This window comes from Trachemys scripta, chromosome 2 (assembly GCF_013100865.1).
Source record: "Trachemys scripta elegans isolate TJP31775 chromosome 2, CAS_Tse_1.0, whole genome shotgun sequence".
Classification (NCBI taxonomy): Eukaryota; Metazoa; Chordata; order Testudines; family Emydidae; genus Trachemys; species Trachemys scripta.
This window is the reverse complement of record NC_048299.1, coordinates 194814447-194830552: the sequence shown is the minus strand read 5'-3', so window position 1 is coordinate 194830552 and position 16106 is coordinate 194814447. Positions and strand designations below refer to the sequence as shown.

At 38.6% G+C, this 16106-nt stretch overlaps 1 protein-coding gene across 2 annotated transcripts in view; it reads left to right on the top strand.

Moving 5' to 3' along the window:
• GNAL (G protein subunit alpha L) overlaps positions 1 to 16106 on the top strand; it is a 322167-nt gene that overhangs the window by 222346 nt on the left and 83715 nt on the right. For both annotated transcript variants that reach the window (XM_034762589.1, XM_034762590.1), the window contains exon 5: positions 1891 to 1988. In XM_034762589.1, the coding sequence (XP_034618480.1) occupies positions 1891 to 1988 (98 nt within the window). The remainder of the gene's footprint in view (positions 1 to 1890; positions 1989 to 16106) is intronic.

Genomic DNA, 16106 nt, shown 5'->3' with positions numbered 1-16106 from the left:
TTAATTACAAGGACTTGTGTTTTTTATAAATGATGTGATTGCTAAATTACAAGGTATTTACCTATCTTAACTGTTATTTTTTTTAACAGGTTGGGGGGGATTGATTTTTTTTGTTTTTTGTTTTTTGTTTTGGTTTGTAATAGAACTAGAGAGTCCTGACCCCAAGTTCCCTGTTCTAACAACACATTCTGGAGTGGGATACAAAAGCTTTTAAACAGCATACAGCAACAGTACACAATAGGTTTTTAGGGGCAGGAAGTAAAAGATAATGCCATCTCCAAACGCAACTGCAGTGTGAAATTTAGGTAGACAAAATGTAATTTTGTAAAGTGGATTTTGTCCAACTCAGTAGGGCCAGCACATCTATTCTTGTGGTAAGTGCCATGGACTCTTTTAATTCACTTAAAAGATAAGAGTCTTGGTTTTACATCTCTTCCAGAATGTAATTTCTGACAGCAAAGAGCTACCTTCCACTATGATGGGAAACCGTTGCTTTATTTCTGTCTCAGAGGGAATACCATAGGCTCCTGTATCATCAACACTTTTTCTCTGGTTTCTGCAGAGCTTCTACAAAAGGTCCAGTCTCTAGTGAAGTTACATGAGGGACCTTCTTAATTGTGGTTTTTTTGCCTTTTTTGGCTGAGCTGGGCTCAGCCAAACAATTGAGCCAAGGTACCTTCAAGTGCCTCCAAACACAGAAAGAGCATTGCTTGTCTTTTATAACTGCTCTCTATACTTTTAGGAACAGATGTGTTGGGTTAGTTTGGTTTCAGGATGGTTTTCTTAATTATGGCATAGTCCTAGATATAAAATACTACCTAGGTTCCCCAGAATCTGAGCCCGGAGTCTTTTGAATAAAGCAGTGGTTCTGAACCAGTGGTATGCAGAGGTCTTCCAGGAGTTACATCAACACATTTAGATATTTGCCTAGTTTTACAACAGGCTACATAAAAAGCACTGGTGAACTAAACTAAAGTAAAATATCATACAGACAATGACTTGTTTATACCATTCCATACACTATACCAGTGGTTCTCAAACTGTGGGCAAGTCTGTTTCAATGGGGTCGCCAGGACCAGTGTTAGTCTTGATGGGGCCCAGGGCAGAAAGGTTAAGCCTGAGTTTTTAAGTGAGGTAAAACTTGGGGTACGCAAGAAAAATCAGATTCCCGAAAGGAATATGATAGTCTGGAAAGGGTTGAGAACCACTGGAATAAAGGGTCCAATTTCAGGAATAGCAACTAGAAGCTAACTTTCAGGGCTTTCTTTGCTAGGCTGCTAAAAGCAACCAACAAGCTGTCCTTCAAAGCAAAAAATAAATTTGGGTGCTTTAACATTGCCATATTCATGCTACTATGGAGTTGTGTGCTCAGTTATTTGGTGTTGAGGTTTCCTTATAATTTTGAGAATCAGTTCCAACTCATCTTTGATTTCCTTGAGAGGATTTGCTATTCAAATTCCATCGTGTCAGCGAATCTGATTTTTTTACTTGGAAATTTGTCTTCTGCCACTGGGATACGCCAACCTGGTTTCAACCCTTTTAACGTTTCTTTTGGCCACACAGGGAAGTTAGGCTGGATCCGTTTATTAATTCTTACTTTCCAGATAGACAAGTGCTCTTTTGGAAAAGTAGTGAAAGGCTGGATCATATAAAATTCTTGAAACCAATTGATAGGTTGTATGTGAAAGTACTCAACAGTCCAAACTAGTTTTTCTGAGACTTTGACTTCACTAATAATTTCTTCACCTTTTCTTCTTTAAATGTATAATTTTTCATGTTGCAACCACTTTAAAACATGAAGATTTGAGGAGGGAGGAACCATTGTGTTTCTTTTTAATTAAAACAAAACCTGAGAAATCTTCTCTTATTTGTCACATTTCCAATTTTCAGGAATTCTTTGAACATGCAAAAAAGCTCTGGGATGATGAAGGAGTAAAGGCATGCTTCGAGAGGTCAAACGAATACCAACTGATTGACTGTGCACAGTAGTAAGTGTTTATTTTTGTGTAATTAATACCCAATAATGTAATGGATTATAATAAGTCTGAAAAAGATATTTATATTTGCAAGATTTGGGAGTTTGTGGTGCACCAAACAACATTCTAATTTCTTACATATACAAAACATGCACAGCAAGAATACTGATGGTTTTACTGTGTTGCTCAGTTACTAGACAGCTACACATTTTGCTGGTGCTATTTAACTGCTGAGGAAGGCAAAGTAAAAGAAAAAATTAGTGAGTCAAATAATTTTAAGTAACAGCTGTCTGTTTTGAACTAGCCCGTTTATCTTCTCAAAGGGCTAAATCAAGTCAATCAGTAAATGTGTTAACACAAGTAACAATCCCTAAAAGGATTCATTTAATAGGATGTGATTTACACAGAGTTCCAGTGGAAATGTCTGTATGTGAGGATGTGGGGATGAAAATCCCAAACAGATTATGACACATAGCACACCCCTTTCTTTTAGTCAAAAAGGAAATAGTTCACCAATATGCTAAAGCTAAAAACTTGACCGTCACTAGAAATAATAACCCAACTCTGAATTAGACTTTGACCAAAAATACATATTTTTATGTGAATTGCTATTGCCAGAAATTGTGCCTTTAGAGTTGCTTCGTGATTTAGGGTTTTTGAAGAGCAGGCTCTGGAGATCAGCCTGACTGATAATTATGGTCAGCAGCAATATCACAGGTCTGTTGCAAAACTGAGAGTCCTGTTTTTCTGTTCTCTCTGCACCCTCTGTTTGGACTCCGACAGAGAGACAAGAACACAAAGAAAACTCATTTTTTGCCATAAACTAGCAGCTCAGTGCCATTGGGCCATTTCTCCCATAGATGCAAACATAAACGCATTTACACATGACAGTGTGGTGGAATTGTGTATGGGTAGAAAGGAGCTCAGTGGGCATACTTAGCCACAATATTGGCATTCCTGGTTTACCTTGTGTAATCAGTTCATAGCCAGATTGACTGGAAATATCGTTATTTAACTGAAAGCAGTGATTCTGAATGATACAACAAACTCTGCAAAAGACCCTAAATGTGTGATTTCTGTCGATTTTTTTTTTCTCTATGGTACAGATTTGGTCTGTGCTGATTGAAGTGTCCAGCATACAGACAAAACCTACATACCTTTGCCAGCCCTGTTTGGGAAAAGGGGTAGGATGCAATGGAACAGCATGAAAAAAGTAAATTATTCCATTGTAATATTAATAGAAGTATGTTTATGTGAGGGTAAAGAAGCCTCAAATGACAATTCTGGCATGTGGGAAAAGACTTATGCTCCAATACTTATGTACAGAAAGGAAAGGAAAGTGACAAAATGGGATTGGGGTCAATTCCAATATCCCAAAATGTTAAATTAAACTTTGCATTTTTCTAAAAGAATGTAAAGAATAAGGAGGTTTTCTTTTCTACATGCCCTGTCCCCCATCTCTTCCAATTGATCATTTATTTTTTGAGGTACAGACGCTCCCTGGGTTACACAAGACCCGACTTACGCAAATTCACACTTACAGAAAAAGTTCCCTAAACCAGAAATAGGATTTTCAAGTTGCAGAAATTTTTGCATAACGTATTGTTATACATTTCTGACTTACACAAAATTCGAGTTACACAAGGCTTTCCAGAACAGAACGTAAATCAGGGGGCATCTGTAATCACCAAGAGTTTAACAATCTCAGTTAAAGAGAGAGTACTATGCATTAGTTTATCTAATCCAAATAGTGCTAGACAGAACTACTACTAAATCTGGTAATTTGGGATCACTTTATTTGTTACAATTCTGAAAATAGTGCTTAGAACTTAGATAATGTTTTCCATCTTCAAAGGGCTTCACAAACACTAATTAATACTTAAAATACCATGTGAAACAAGTAGGGTTTTGGTTTAGTAAATGGAAGGAAAGTTGTCCGGTGACTTCCTCGAGGCTGCAAAAGAAGTCAGGATCAGAGCAGAGATTGGAACTCCTGAATTCTGGTTTCCTAGTTCTGTACTTAACACACACAGCTTTCTCTCAGGAAAGATTGTACTGCTGCTTAAAAATAGGTTAACATACTCTTATCTTGGGGGACAGATTGAAAATATTTCTGGCTTTAACCTGCTCCCCAAAACAGTCACTTGTCACTATTACACAGAAGCATTGATACAATAATGATGGAGTCAATGGAAGGGTAATTATTGCTTTTTGTTTCTTATATATTTATATGTTATGTACTATATGATGATAGCAGCTACTTCATGTAGAAATGTGCACCTCCATTCCAGAAGCTGACATAATTTAGAACAGTAGAGGTATCTTGTTCCTTCTAAACTGAAGAATATAATATTAAAAGTAAGTTTGAAATATTACTGGAAAGATGCACATATTTTCCTCTATACATAGAGAAAAGGCTTTGTACACAAGTACTAACTTTCTCTCTAAGGAGGACTGAATGGAATTCCATTTGGAGCACACTAATAGTTTTTCTTTATTTGGCAAAAAAAAGGGTAATGTTGAATGGCAATAGCACTCTTCCATCTCAGTCATCCTCAAGCTCCCAAGAGTTGTCCTCACTTGATGAGCAAGCATCCCAGAGCAATAGTTGAACCCCAATCTTCTAGATGGCAATGCAGATAGTGTATGATCAGTAGGCCACCAATCCTCTCTCCATTTTTAAAAAAAGCTTCTTTTGTAAGACACTTATTAGATTACAAGATGGATGGGATGTCTTTATAAAAATTGCTGAATGTTATTAAATTAATTATAAATAAAATTCAAGTTAAAAAACTTTAATTTGGCTGCCATTCTGAAGCTTCAGCAAGTTTAAAAATACATTTTAAAAGCTTAGCTTAATTTATTTTTATTTTATTTTATTTTATTTTATTTTATTTAGAAGTATTAACGTTATCCCGCTGGTACCAGAGGCCATAGAAACCAGCATAGACAGCAAGGGCCTCATTCTCATTTACTCAAATTACATTTGCGTTCACTGTAAGGCTGCTTTACACTGCCAGACTGGAGTAAAGGAATATCAAGCCCTGAGCGTCTGTTCATTTTAGTTTTTCTCCCATAACTCCCTCTGTTACCTGAACTTTGTTTAAACGACTGTCACATTAATACATAGCATGGAATTTATGAGAAATGGAAAAACTGTGACCAAGCAGGATATTTCACTCGAGGTCTGACAGCTCTAGGTGTATCCTAAACAAAGATTTGAATTTTTCTATCCCTAACTACAAAGTTATACAACATATTTATACCCCGTACTGAGAAAAAGTATTTCACAGCTACCAGACAGGTGTTTGGGTTTTTTTTTTTTTTAAATAAAATACAGTAAGTTTAGTGTTTTGTGAAATGCACTTCACAGAACCAGCAGTGTATTCTTTCCTCTGGCTATTTTTCTCTTTCTTTCTGGGCTGAAATATTTTGTCAACTTTTTTTAATCAGTAAATCTCCTTAATTTTTATACTCTTCACAAATGTAAGAGGCACTGCACATAAGAGATTAAAATATGGTTTTGAGAGTGCAAGAACCTCATTCATTTATTTTTCCTTTAAATTCCATTTCTCTTACCTAGATTTTGACGGTGTCATATACAAAACCAGCCTATTGACAATGAAAGGTTGGGGAATCATAGTATTGGAGATTAAGTGAACACTGAAGTGTATTTTTGGGTACTCTAATACAGCGGTTCTCAACTAGGGGATATGTGTACTGCTGGGTGTACACAGAGGTCTTCCAGGGGGTACATCAACTCTTCTAGATGTTTGGCTAGTTTTACAACAAAAAGCTCTCGCAAAGTCAGTCCAAACTAAAATTTCATACAGACAGTGACTTGTTTATACTGCTCTGTATACTATACACGGAAATGTAAGTACAATATTTATATTCCAAATGATTTATTTTATGATGATATGGTAAAAATGAGAAAGTAATCAATTTTTCAGTAACAGTGTGCAGTAACACCTTTGTATTTTTGTCTGATTTTGTAAGCAAGTAGGTTTTAACTGAGGTGTAACTTAGGGTATGCAAGACAAATCAGACTCCTGGAAGGGGTACAGTGGTCTGGAAAGGTTGAGAACCACTGCTCTAATACTCTGGAAGTTTAAATCCCTTGAGAGAAACACAGGGCTATGATTTAATGCTGCCCAGGTGCTGACCTGCCTAGAGCATAGGCAGTGTACTAGGAAATAGAGTTGGTTATTAAAAATTTCACTCCATAGCTGGCCACATGAAACAGACTTTTGAAAAATGATTACAACCACAGTTTTAACTACTTTATAAATTGCATTGTTTCTTCATGATTGAACTCCTGTTCTTTTTGTGGATACAGACTAACATGGCTGCTACTCTGAAACCTATTTTTATGCCATCTCTCAGTAGATGACAAACTTTAACTATGTGCCTGGAAGGGCTTTGTAAAGTATAGTCTTCTATGAATCTAGAACTCCTCAAAATAAATGATAATTCAGTTATAAGGGGGGGAAAAAAACCAAGTCAGATCGCAGTTTGTAGAACTGATTAAGTGTCCCTAAAAGTTTAGGAGTGTGTTAAAGTAAATAGATTTATGGAAACCATGAGATGTTGAGTTCCCTTTTATTTGTTAAAAGCATACCGTGAAGACAATTAAGCTGATAGTGATTGATTGTTGCTGTTTGTAATGTGCATGTGAAAGCCGTTTGTGGTGAACAAGTGTGCATGTCACAAACCAACCTGCACCTACACACACCCATCATATTCAGTGCTAATTGGCAGTATTCTTAGCAATCCCAGCAGAGAAACCAATGATTTTAGCAGTCACTGAGACTGAACTGTTCTCTTCACCTTTTAAAAATAGAGTTGAGGTAGGCAATGTGGAAAGTCTTAGGCTTTGTCTACACTACAAAGCTCATGTCACTAAAAGTAAGGCAGCGTAAACGCGGTTTGTCAGCACTTTTGCTGACAAAATACTTCCACCCCCTATGAGCAGGGTTCACGTTGGTGACAGGAGAGCGCTCCTGCCAACAACGAGCTGTTTCCACTGCCACTTGCTGCTGCAAAACTTTAGTCTTTCGGGGATGGGTGGGGCTTTTTAAAGCACCTGTGAATGACAAAAGTTTTGTCATTCATTTAGCAGTGTAGACAAAGCCTTAATTTGATACTACACAAGTTGTACCAATTCTTTGGGTAAACAAAGGTAGTTAGTGCTGTCAGTGCACACCCTTTTGAAGTACTCAAGCACCAATGAAAAATCTAAAAACATTTTGAAATATGGCTTTATCTTAGTAAAACATTATATATGAGAGGTGAGTGACTAATTTGAAACAAATAATTTACTCTATAAATTTTAACTTTTTATATTTCTGTAACATCCACAAGCAGTATAAAATGTTCTTAAGTTTATTCATTATTCAAAATTACTAATGATTGTGAGATATTTTAATTTTTTGGATTGATCTCGAACCACTCGTTACAAGTATTAATTATTCTGTATTCAAAACTTGGCTAGGTTGGTTAGTTCTGATTGACTGATCGCTCATCATTATTTTTGTGTTACCTGGCTGAGTGAGGTTAACTCTGATAATCAGAAATAAGGCTTAAAGATGCCATTGGGGCTTTGACTCTCTCAGAGAAACATAGAAGTTTAGAGAACAGGAAAATAGATAAGCAGGATTAGTCAATTAAAAAAAATAAACTTTTTTCTTTCTGGGTCGCACAGACTTTTCCCAAGGCCTCATTCCTAGAAAAATTAAGATTTATTGGATGGTTTCAGTGTTTAAATTTAATTTAGTCTCATTGCATTCTTACAAAATAACTATGTGTAAGTGGGTGGTCCTAGCTGTGGAAAATGCATTCTGGCTCATTTAATTGTCTATATTCTGGGACTTGGGGAAGATTTAAGGAACCCTGTCCCCTGTTTTGTCAACCAGGATTCTGTCCTATAAGAAATATGCCATTTCTGGTATACTCAAATATGCAAGCCTAAAATCAGCTTTCTGCAAATATTTGTGCTAGTAAAGCTTGATTTTTTCAAGTGTTCAGAAAAGCAAACACAAGCTAGACCAAAGCAAATTTATTTTTATATTTGAGCTAATATACATGGAAAAAACATATACCCCATTTTTTCTTCGCAGTTGCTCTCTCTTTGAGAATGGGGTTTCATTAGCCTCCTGGGTTGGCTGTTTTGTCAAAGTCTGTTGGACTACAATTACCTACCCCATCTTCTCTCAATACCGTTCTTTTCTGAGATCAGCCTGCTGATACACTTCTTCTTTGCACTGGGAAAGTGGCTCCATCCTGCTTCTGCTTCTCCAAGCAAGGCCCGCTTGCTTAGCTGATGGGACCAAGCAGACTCACTCATCTCCTAAGTCTAGCATCTGAATTCCTGCATTTATCCCAGTACTAGATAGGATAACTAAAGAAAAGTTCTTAGTTGAGTGATTGTCCATATGCATTCCACATCATGATTGGATACTTTCAGCCAGCAGTGTCCATTAGTGCTGTGCCTGCACCTTACGTATCCTCGTGCCCCCCTCCTCCCCACCACCCAAGGGCATATAATCTGGAGGGCCCAGCCATCCTTCAGTTCCTTCTTACTGCCTGTGGCTGTGAAACAGTATCCTTGGCTGTATCAACTTCTCTTACACTCTGTGCAACTGAAATTCTTTTTGTTTGTATATTTATAATTAGTTAGTATTGATTAAATAGTGTAGTTGTGGTTAGCATAGTTTTAGAATTAGTTGTGGCTACTTAAAAAAGAGTCTTCTTAGTGATAGGGATTTCCCCTGTATCAGGTCTTAGTGCTTGTGGCTAAAGGTAAGTCCCCAGGCTTCAAAACTTGCCTCTCATTTGAGGCAGCTATTCTACTGAATGATGGTACTTGAGGTGCTTTTTCAACCTTGGGAAAGAGCATATCCCTGCTCCTGGGCTCATTCATCCAAGAAGGCAACATCTTCTAAGACCAGCTATGTCCTCTGCCACCCACTCATGTGAAAGGGGTAGGAAAGAACACTGCTCCATCAAGGAGCACAAATCAAAGTCAGCCTCCCAGGAATGGAGTAGAAAGAAACATGAATAGCCTCAAGCTGCTCAAGTAAAGGGTAGGTCACAGTCCATATCATGTCCCTTTGACACCCTAACAGAGATCAGGCACTGACCATCAGTACCATCTCTAGTGGAGCTCAGTACTTTGCCTGGTACCGACACTTTGTACTGTTATTAGTTCACCAAGTGCCCATCACCTCAGTACCCACAACGCTGGTACCAAATACTATGGTGCAGGCACTCTCGGCACCAATTTTCTTTGCACCAAGTTCTTCCTGAGTCATATCTACTTTCTACTGTGAGGGAGCCATACACTGTACTATCGACTATGATGGTACTGAGTGTCCTGCTGCCTGGAGAGGCTCACAGCTGCTTGCGCCGCACCTTGCACCTTTTCAATGCTGGCAAAGAGAGAGAGTTTTGCTCACCCTAGAACCCCTGTTAGAGTAGCCCCACCACTAGCGAAGGAGTCGTTTTTTTCTCCCTCCCCATCAGAACACAGAAGAGAGGCATCTCCTATCTGCTCATCTCAGTCTTGTTCATATGATCAGTGTGTTCAGAGGGGTTGGGTTTTACTCACATTTTCTAATCCCATAAAAGGAGGGACACCCAGTTCTGGATTTCAGAAATCTCAACACCTTTATCTATCACCTCATATTCTGAATGGTCACTCTAGCCTCTATAATCTCATCCTTAGCTCCTCAAGACTGGTTTACAGTTCTTGACCTACTGGAGGCATACGTTCACATATCAATTCATCCCACCACACAGATTGCTAGTGTGAAATTCCCACTGTCAGCACAGAGTCCTGTCCTTCGGTCTTTCAGCAGTGCCAAGAGTATTTGCCATGTACTTGACAGTTATAGTGGCTCACGTGGGAAAGCAAAGGATGTAGGTATATCTGTACCTTGATGATTGGCTCATTCAGTCACTGCATCAGGTGAACATCTCCATTCATATGATCCTACACTTTTTCTCTACTCTGGGACTCTGAGTGATCAAAGATAACATCAGAGCTGACCCAAAAGATAGAGTTATAGGGCCAGTGCTAGATTCCACAACAGCAAGAGCTTATCTTCCACAAGACAGATTCAGTACCATGGTAGACCTCATCAACCAGCTGCAGGTTCACCCTCCAACATCTGTAAGACACTGCCTCAGACTTCTTAGTCACGTGGCCTGCTGCACTAATGATACACAGCATGCCAGATTTCACCTATGTTGCATGCAAAGGGAGTTGAAATCTGAATTTCTTTCAAACAGATATCACATGGACATACGGGTACAGGTACATTCTCCAAGTAAGCAAAGGGATATCATTTTCTCTACCTCTCGATAACTGATGGTTCTGCACTCAGCCAGGAAGATCACCTTCAAACTCAAGGCCTATGGACCACTGAAGAGATTAACCTTGGTATAAACATCCTGGAGCTGAGAGCTATTTAGCTAGCCTGCACAGCATATCTCCCCCATTTTAAGTGGACTGACAGCCCAGGTCATGACAGACAACACAACAGAAAAGTTTTAGATCAACAGACAAGGAGGAGAATATTCATCCCCCCCTTTTGTCAAGAAGCTGTTTGCCTATGGAACTGGTCTGTTCGTAACCAGATCACAACAGTAGCTCTGCATCTACCAGGTTTGCAGAATGTCCTAGTTTACCAGATCAGCAGGCAATTTACAACTGACTACAAATGGATTATCAGACTCCATCCTGCAGAGCATTTTCCACAGCTGGAGTCACTCAAAAGCAGATCTATTCACCACAGACAAAAATGCAAAATGTCAGATGTTCTACTCAAGGTGGGAGTCTGAGCCCAAGTTCTCTGTCAGATGCTTTCTTTGTCTTGTGCACTCCAGAGATAACGTATGCCTTCCCACCAATCCCATTAGTATCAAGGGTCCCAAAGAAATGCTGACAGGACTCAGCAGTAATAATCATACTAGCACCAGCTTGGCCCAGACAGTTCTGGTACTCCATCCTAATGAACCTGTCAGCACAGCCCCTGATAACATTACCTCTCTTACCAGACATAATCTCCAAGAGAGAGGGCAGATTGTACATCGGGACCCAGCATCATTGCCCCTCACAGTATGGATGCTGGTTGGTAAAATAGCACTGAAAGAAGCTAAGGTCTGAATATGTTAGTGTGAAGCGCAAAGGACTCTTCTAGGCTGACCTACGCCGCGAAATGGAAGAGACACTCTGGGCAGCACAGCCCAATCTGTCTTCTTTAGACATTCTGATTTCTGTTATTCTGGATGACCAGTTATCCAGAAAGAATTTATGGCTATCAATCAGCTCTCTGAAGGTGTGCTTAGGAGCAATAACAACTCATCATCCCCCCCATACAGGATCACATCATATTTTCCCATCCCACAGTTGCTAGTTTCTCCAAGGGCTTCATTCATGTGTTTTCCCCTAATCCAGGAGACCCCTCACTCCTGGGATCTTAATATAGTCTTAGCTAAGTTAATGCAGTGGTGTCCAAACTTCTGTTGCCCCCTGCCTTACCAGTAATGAATTCTGTCTGCACCCCTCTCCGTTACTGCATAGTTGGCTCAGCAGAGGAGTTTGGGCTGAAAGGGAGCTGGGGGAAGAACTGGAGATGGGGTGGGGAGCTGGGGCTAGAAGCAGATCTGGCCTGGGGGCAGAGGGAAAAATGGCAGAGCTGGGTTGGGGCAGAGCAGGGGGCAGAGTGGAGTTGTGGCGGGGGGCAGAGCAGGGGGTGGAGTATAGCTGCAGCTGGGGGCAGAACGGAACTGGGTGGCACTCCCTCTCTGCCCTCCACCCGAATATTCCTCCATGACCCTCTAGGTGGACGTCCCCCACAGTTTGGGGACCACTGGGTTAATGGGTCCTCCCTTTGAGCCCCTAGCAGTGTGCCCACAGTACCATCTATTTATGAAAATGGCCTTTTTATTAGCAACAACAGAAGCCAAAAGGGTAGGGAAAATTCAGGCTCTTATTGCAGGTCCACCTTACACAGTGGTCCATAAGAATAAAGTGACCCTTAGGCATCGACATGAATTCATACCAAAGGTTGTTTTAGACTTCAGTTTCAGTCAGGTGATTCATCTGCCATACCAATCTCTTAAGTTTGCTCCAACCCCACCTCTTACGTAGGAGATCACATCTTACAGGTCAGTAGAAGTGGAATCCATGTGGACAGTCACTTGAAGAGAGAAACACAGTTCTGTAAGGTATTAAATGTTCTTTTCTAATTTCCAGTTATAGACATTTTAGCTGTCAAATCCTGAATGTGACAATGTGTGACAAAGACCCCTAATGAGAGATGCTTAACAAATAGGAGAAAAGAATACTTTATTCAGGTTCCTAAAGGAGAATGTGGCATTTGGTTGTATAGGCCACCATTTGAAACAAAGGCCAGAAGTACTTCCTTCGTTTAATGAAGAGTTTTTGGGGAGTCTTACAGTTTGAGCCCTGAGTACATACCATTTGTAACTATTCCTGTGGCTTCTACATATGACTGTAACAATCTATGTGCCCAGACTCCATGCAGGTTGCTAACAGTTCAGAAACTGGGATAGAACCCTGCTAAAAAGGAACTGGGTAACAAGGTAACCTATAGCCCCAGGTACCCCAAGAACCATCACAGGAACTCAATAACGTGGTTTCAGAAACTCATCTATCCTGGAGATCAAAATATGCTAAAATCATGTTTGCAAAAATCTGTGTTTGAAAATGGTTGTCAAATACAGTTCTGCTTTCATTGTTAACTAGTTACTTTCACACTACTTTAATGTTCTGGTGTGGACATGGCCAAAGAACTCAGCTGACTGGAGGCTTCAGAATGCTTGTTGATGAGACAGGTGCTCCCTGGAATAGAGCTGCCAAAATTGTCTCTTTTGTGTGGAGTGTGGGAATTGAGGGAAAGCTGGCAGGAATGATTACTGGAGGTACATGAGAGGAGAAGAGTCCCTCTTCATACTGGTCAAGGAAACTCTGCTGAAACCCTTAAAGTATGCGTTAAAACATAGTTGTGATTTGTATATTTTCAACTGCAATATAATGTGAACATGGTCTGAGTGTCCATAACATTTCTGTTTTTAACCCTATCCTTTCATTAGATTACTGATACCAAAAGTTCTGAGCCAATTACAAACCTTTATTTTGGTTTGCTTTTTATCTTTAAAAAAGGTGCTTAAACCATATTTTAGGAGGAAAATTCACCCAAATGAAGACCGTGTATGATACAGTAAATTAAACTGTTGAATTATAAGCCAGGGGGAAAATGTTAATAGAAACAGTAATTCACTCTTAATTTAGTAGTCTGTTATTAAATATAGGTCACAAAAATACTTTTTATATCTGAAAGAAATTATTTATTTATTAATGCAGCAACACTTTATGTTAAAAGCTGGGCTCCTGGTTTCACTAAATTACTGTAAGTGATATGTAAAAACTAGAATAACACAGTTTTCTCCCCTGAAAGGCACTCTTCTTGTTTTTACATAAACAAACCACTGTGATGATGACAAAAAAAAAAAATTCACGGCTGGACACATGGTGATAGGGTAATTTTCCAATTATAAAAACTCAATACGCGGAGGAGAAATAAATCTTGTTTGACCACTTAATGAGCAAATTCTTTCCACTTAACTGTATTTTCAAAACAAAACAGAAACCTTATGACACCAGTAAAACACTGTTTAAAGATGGGAAAATAGAGGTGGGTTAGGAATATAGAATAATAACTTCATACATGCTGATGATTCTTTTGGTACAAAGGGGTTTACTATCACAGCTTCTAGAACAAAAGGATTAGTGTATATTTTTGGCTGTTAACCAACAACTAGACCAGTCTCTTGAAAGACAGCTGATGAGGGAGTTATAAATCAAGTGTGTAGTATTTTCCTGATGATGATTTTGTTTCATGTCACTGCAGAGGTTCAGGAGTAATTTTAGTTAGATATTAATTTTGCATTTGCTCCACCTAGTAAAAAAGTAACACTTACTTCTTAGGTTTGAAATAATTCAGTTTAACTAATAAAGCATCTTTTCAATCTTTTTAAAATTTATGTTTTCACTGCTCACCTATTTATGTTTAGAAGGGTTTTTTGGGGGAGGCCTGAAAGCAAAACCACCAAACCCACTGACTCAGCCATATTTTCCCTCTGCTTTCTGTATGCACACCTTTCTGCTGCTTGCTGCCTACGCTAGCAACAAAAATGTAAAACTTACTAGACATAAAGTAAATTTAAAAAGTAGAAAAATATAAAATATTCTCTAATCTCAGTTATATAATTGAAGTCTTATTTATAATAATAGGTACAAAATTTTAAGATGGTAATGTTGTTTTCAAGTTAATTGTAAAAATGAAAATAAATATATGTGTATTTGAATTTAGACTTTTTTCATGCATAAGAGCAAAGTAATTGCTGGGTTTTTTTCATGAGTTTAAAATGCTAAAATATGTTGCTGTAAAGAAAGTATGAAGCTTTCTCTTAGCAGTTGAGAGTATTTGTGTAATTTTAACCTTATTACTTGTAGCAACATTTGGACCCACTTCCCTACCCCTCCATTCCAAAAAAATTGGCAGAGCAGGTTAAACATGGACTTCCTCACTCAGATGTATTCACTTACTCATGAAGTGAATTTCTTGGTTTGTTTAAATATTATTACCATAATAGACTATTGTGCTGTTTATACTGTTACTAATCCAAATTCATTATTATCAGAGCTGATTTATTGTCCTGAGATTCATCTAAGGCCATTAACTAAAGAAAATAGTCATTAAGTATGGATTAGGAGGGTTAATTTTTCTAATCCTAAAGATAAGGATGAAGTGTAAAACAGCATCCTTAACCTTATTTTAAGGTCATTTTTAATAACAGTTTGTCATCTTTCTTAAAATTATGGAATCACGGTAGTAACTCCATCATTGAAAGATGATTTCAGTCAAAAATCAACTCTCATTCTACCTGGAAAAAAGAGCTCTTTTCTACCTAGTGGAGAATATTTTTTGAAAGTGTGAGGTTAATCACAAGAGATGCTTTAAAGTTACAATATCGTAATTATTTTTAAAGCTTTTCACTCATAAAAAACAGACAAATGTTTAAAATAAAATGTTACCGTATATGCAATGTAGTACTATATGTGTAATATATGACAGCCCAACCTTACTTAACATCCTGGTATAATCTAGAGGGCAAAAAGTCTTTCCTTTCCCTCAATGTATGAGCTTCTTACACCTCTGTCTCTGTTGATCACCCTGCCTTACCCAGTTTACCCTCTGCTGTTGGTCTGAGATTCCCATCTTCAGGTACAAGCCAGAGATCAATCTTTACCACATCCATTCTACACGTGCAGATTGCAGACCTCCAGCATCCTAAACACACTCCCAGTACAGACTTAAGCTCCCTAAACTTCATATGGTACCTGATCCAAAGTTTACTGAAGTTAATAAAAGGACTCTTACTGAGTTTAAGAAGCTTTGCCTCAACCTCAAGCTGTAGGCCTTGAAGGATGGATGTGGGTTATAATAAAAGGCCATCACGGTTTTGTGGCCTGCAGCATGCAGGGGGTCAGACCAGACGATCATAATGGTCCCTTCTGACCTTAAAGTCTATGAGTCTATGTGCAAAAATGAAAAACTTAAATTTATTTCATATTACAGCAAGGTGAGAGTCTCTTGTAAGGCAAGGGAGTGGGCTACAGTAGAGGGGCAGAGTTAAGGCTGGTGTTTAGAATCTTAACTGAGAATTACTAGAATTTGTGATATTTGCCTTTTTAAAAATGACAGTGGCCCAATGAGGGCCTATTTGGTTAAAGGTTAAATATGTAAATATTTAAAAAATTAAATTTACCTTTTGAAGTTTTTTCTTTACAGATATTTAAAGAAACAAACAATGCCCCCCTCCATTTCAGTGAAAAAATGTTTACTAAAAAACCTGTAATTTAAGAAACAACAGAGGGTCCTGTGGCACCTTTGAGACTAACAGAAGTACTGGGAGCATAAGCTTTCGTGGGTCAGAACCTCACTTCTTCAGATGCAAGTAATGGAAATCTCCAGAGGCAGGTATATATCAGTGTGGAGATAACGAGGTTAGTTCAATCAGGGAGGGTGAGGTGCTCTG